At 48.6% G+C, this 4,038-nt stretch overlaps 1 protein-coding gene across 1 annotated transcript; it reads left to right on the top strand.

Annotated features, from left to right (window-relative positions):
• The first annotated feature begins 804 nt into the window (after positions 1-804).
• id4 (inhibitor of DNA binding 4) lies at positions 805-3,707 on the top strand. The gene is made up of 3 exons (XM_037676464.1): positions 805-1,360; positions 1,839-1,904; positions 2,510-3,707. Exons 1-2 carry the CDS (start codon positions 971-973, stop codon positions 1,884-1,886), a joined length of 438 nt encoding a protein of 145 aa, XP_037532392.1. The 5' UTR covers positions 805-970; the 3' UTR covers positions 1,887-1,904; positions 2,510-3,707.
• The last annotated feature ends 331 nt before the right edge of the window (positions 3,708-4,038 follow it).

Here is a 4,038-nt window from a genome sequence, read left to right on the forward strand (position 1 = left end):
TGGATGGATGGATGAATGATGGGTGGACAGACGAACAGACAGACGGATGGATAGATGGATGGATGATGGATGGCTGGATGGATGGACGGATGGATGGATGTGGTCACGTGTCTGCCCGGCAGGGCGGCTCTCTGGCAGTGGTCAAGTGTCCTGGAGCTGGAGGAGTGCTGCAGCTGCAAGTTGTTCTGGTCCACACAATGAAACCTTCAACTCCTTCCACTGATTAATTTTGTAGCTGTTAAATAAAGTCAGGTTTTAAATTAATTCAATGATGATAGTTTACTGATGAAAACTGTTTATTTTAATTCAATATAAATTCATCCATTTATTTCATTTTTATTTTTTATTGTTTCATGTGGTCAGGTTCAGTATTGTAGATCATCTTATCTGAATTTTGTGTTTTTATTTTCATACGTGAGCAACGTCAGATTTGGCCTCAGCATCATCAGGGTGATCAGTGCGTAATTACGCATCAGTGTGGCCCGAAAAACAAAACGAGGCGGATCTAGTGGATCACCTCTGGACGCGTGATCTAGTTTCGTTCTTTGAGCTCTTTGTGTTTTAATGAGCACTCTGACTCTGTTTCTCTCCCGTGTTTTTCCTCCTCCGTTTCTCTCACGCATGCACCCGCACCTCTGGAGCCACCGCCGCGCGCACGCACTGAGACACGCCTTTTTCACGGCTCGGCTGTGGGCTCTGCGGGCAGCGGGCTCCGGTGATGGAGCAGCCTCTCTCCCTGAGCTGTCAGCCTCCTTGGCGCCTCCCCTCTCCTCTATAAATGAAGCTCGTCCAGTCGGAGCGCACACTGAGCTGCTGAGGTGAGGAGCGCGCAGCTGCACGCGCTGACAGACCACGGTGCTTCCTGTCCATCACTCGCGGCGGTTCTTCAGCTTTTTGTTGTTTTTGCTGCTCTGCAGAAAAGAAGTGTACTTGATCATTTGTTTCCTGTCCGAGCCGCTGCTTATCTAAGATGAAGGCTGTTACTCCAGTCCGCCCCCAGGACTCCTCCTCCTCCTCCTCCTCCTCCTCCTCCAGCAGCCAGCCCTCCCTGCACTATCTGTCGAAGCAGAGCCTGAACATCTCCCGGTGCAGGATGGAGGAGGAGGACGTGCTGTGCCTGCAGTACGACATGAACGACTGCTACAGCCGGCTCAAGCGCCTCGTGCCCACCATCCCGCAGGATAAGAAGGTCAGCAAAGTGGAGATCCTCCAGCATGTCATAGACTACATCCTGGACCTGCAGCTGGCCCTGGAGGCGCACCCTTCTCTTCAGAAGCAGCAGCGGACCGGGACCTGCCCCCCTCCAGCCTCCAACCCCGGCAGGACGCCCCTCACGGTGCTCAACATCGACCACCACCAGGTGAGATGTACCCGGCGGCACAGGCGTGACAGCCCCCACTGCTGCTGGGGCTACAGGGGTGGGGGGGTGGAGGCACAGTTTACCTCCCTGAGCTAGGCTACCGACCCCCCTCAGATTCAGACAAAGCGCCCGATGCGCGTCGTTATCCAGATGCTGAAAGAAAAAGCCGCACATCAGTCCACCTGAATAATCGCGCGACTTGTTTTCCAGATTGCACATTTGATTGCGGACTTTCTGATGTGCGTGATGATGGCAGCGTGTCAGAGGCCCACCTTACCCAGGCTGAAGTGCCTCAGCCTGCAGTGCACGCGCACAATGGAGACAATTTGTCTTTCAGTCGGCTTTAAGATAATTTATTAAACCAGATGTGGCAGGTTGTCGTCCATTCTGCTGAAAATCGCGTGCTTGTTGTTTTTGTTTGTCTTTTATTCTCACGCAGAATTATTGTTTTATTCTGATCTTGTTGTTCTCCTTTCAGAGGACATCAATAATGAAAAAACCAGAGGACTCGATTTTATGCCGCTGAGACATCAGCACTGCACCGGTGAGTTGGCCTCACATCACAACAAATGACGTGGGTGGGTGTTTCATGGGTTTACCTGTTTACATGTGATTTACCTGTTTACATGTGATTTACCTGTTTACATGTGATTTACCTGTTTACATGTGATTTTAGTTTAAAACGAAACGCAGCTGAAGTTCAGACAGAAAGATCCGGCCTGGAGGTGAAACTGCAACTGTTGAACATTCTGCTGCAGCAGCTGCACTTTACGCAATAACTGTCACTGGTGTAGCAATCTGAGAGGAGCTGAGGGTTAAACCTCAGCTTGCCCTGTCACGCACACACACGCACACGGGTCTCAGTTCCATTCAGGGCCAGCTTTAGAGTCCAGTTTATAGCAGTGTATCTAGACACACCTGGACAAGACTAAAATCATTTATGTAGTGTGTGTGTGTGGGGGGGACAACCCCTCACCCGGGAGCCTCTCACCCGTTCTTCCCAGCAGCCTGAGGCTGCTTGTTGTTTGACCCGGTTTGTTTTGGGTTGTTGATCAAGCATGGCCTCTGTTTTGTCGGTGGCGCCAGTCAGTCTGGAGCTCTGCAGCTCACCCCCCCTCCTCCCTCTGCCTCTATTCATCCCCTCCACAGGTGTGCACGCTGCGCAGAGACGCTCCAAAGCCAGCAGCAAAGCTTCGCCCGGGACGCACACCCAACTGGAGGCACAATCACACGGGGATTGCAAAACCACTGGGAGGAATGAAACTCAAATAAAATCACGTCATTTAAACTTTTCCCACCTTTTTTTTTTTAATTCCCACTGAACAAGGACTCAGTGCCGACATCTTATGTCATTTTATTACTTATTTCTCAAAATAATCGGAGTCCTTCACAATAAGAAGTTTTTCTCTGACGTTGCTGGAACACCATTTACGAAAGCGTTTGTGCATAACTAGAGCAGTTTCAAGCTGTTCTCACCTGCAGCGTTCTGAGCATCTGCTGGTCCAACAGATGACCTGCTGCCGTCCCACGTGTCTCAAATGTTTCATAATGTAAAGAACAATTCTGATTCGAGACCATTAAGATTGTAAATATAGAGACAAGCGTTCTATGTGAAAGGAAGACTTATATGCTAAAAAATGGACTATTGTAATTATATTTTTTATCAGAACTTGTTTTTGTTTGTTTGTTTGGTTGCAGTATGTTGTAAATATTGTGTTTCCGCCTCGGTGAATGAACATGCTTCTGCTCTAATGTCCTCACAACATGAGATCAACTCCTCACAGTGTTTTTGAACTACGGTAGTTTGAAATGTAGCATGTGGGCTCACGGCAGAGGCTGTGGATGTGAAGCGGCCCTCAGTACGTGGTGGAGCTGCACAGCTTTTGTACTTATTAACTCCGACAGCTTCGACCTGCTCGGCACCGTGGACTTTTGGAACTTGGCAACAACAACAACAAAAAAAAAAGGATAGGAGGTGGTTTGATTTGATTCTGTGAAGTTGCACTCGTGTTAAAATGAAGAGGACTTCTGATTCTGTTCACAGAAAACAAGAAAAATCATAAAGTCTGAGTTTGTCCTTGACAAGTTCATCACTGACACGTGGAAATCATTGTTGAATTACTGTCCGTGCATTAAACCTCTCTGCAGCGTTAAGGCTGATCTGAACTTACTTCCCTATTGAAGGGACAACAGCTATTATTAATGTAAAGATAAAGCCTTTAATTTTCACATTCAACGCCGACTTTACCTCACCGCCCTCCTGCCAGTGCGAGGGGGCACGTGTGCACTGTTGGACTGGACCACTGGCTTGTGAGGAGTTGTCAAAACAATTAAAAGTTTCCAGGAAGAACTGTGTCGTCTCCAGTTTTGTCTGTGGTTTGTTTCCAGTGCCAGCACGGCAAAGAGAGGGAGGTGCACTTTCACACCCATGGCCACCTTCCCTCGAGAGAGAGGGGATGAAGTTGTTCCTGCAGCGAGCTGCACACGTCTTGTTAAACCCTCAAACCTGCTCTGCAGGATCCACGATGAGGCTTTTTGTTTTTCTGAGCTGCTCTTAAATCCATCGCACACATGACCGAAGGACGAGCAGGACAGCTGGGCTCAGATCATAATGCGCTCTTTGTCTCGTAACGAACAGGACGTTGTTGTTGTGAACAAGAAATAATTCAACATTAAAT

Source organism: Nematolebias whitei, chromosome 5 (assembly GCF_014905685.2).
Source record: "Nematolebias whitei isolate Nwh7 chromosome 5, NemWhi1, whole genome shotgun sequence".
Taxonomy (NCBI): Eukaryota; Metazoa; Chordata; class Actinopteri; order Cyprinodontiformes; family Rivulidae; genus Nematolebias; species Nematolebias whitei.

Coding starts and splice junctions, on each gene's coding strand:
- id4 (XM_037676464.1), top strand. CDS start 971: ATGAAGGCTGTTACTCCAGTCCGCCCCCAGGACTCCTCCTCCTCCTCC. Junction 1,361..1,838: donor TCAACATCGACCACCACCAG/GTGAGATGTACC, acceptor TTCTCCTTTCAG/AGGACATCAATAATGAAAAA.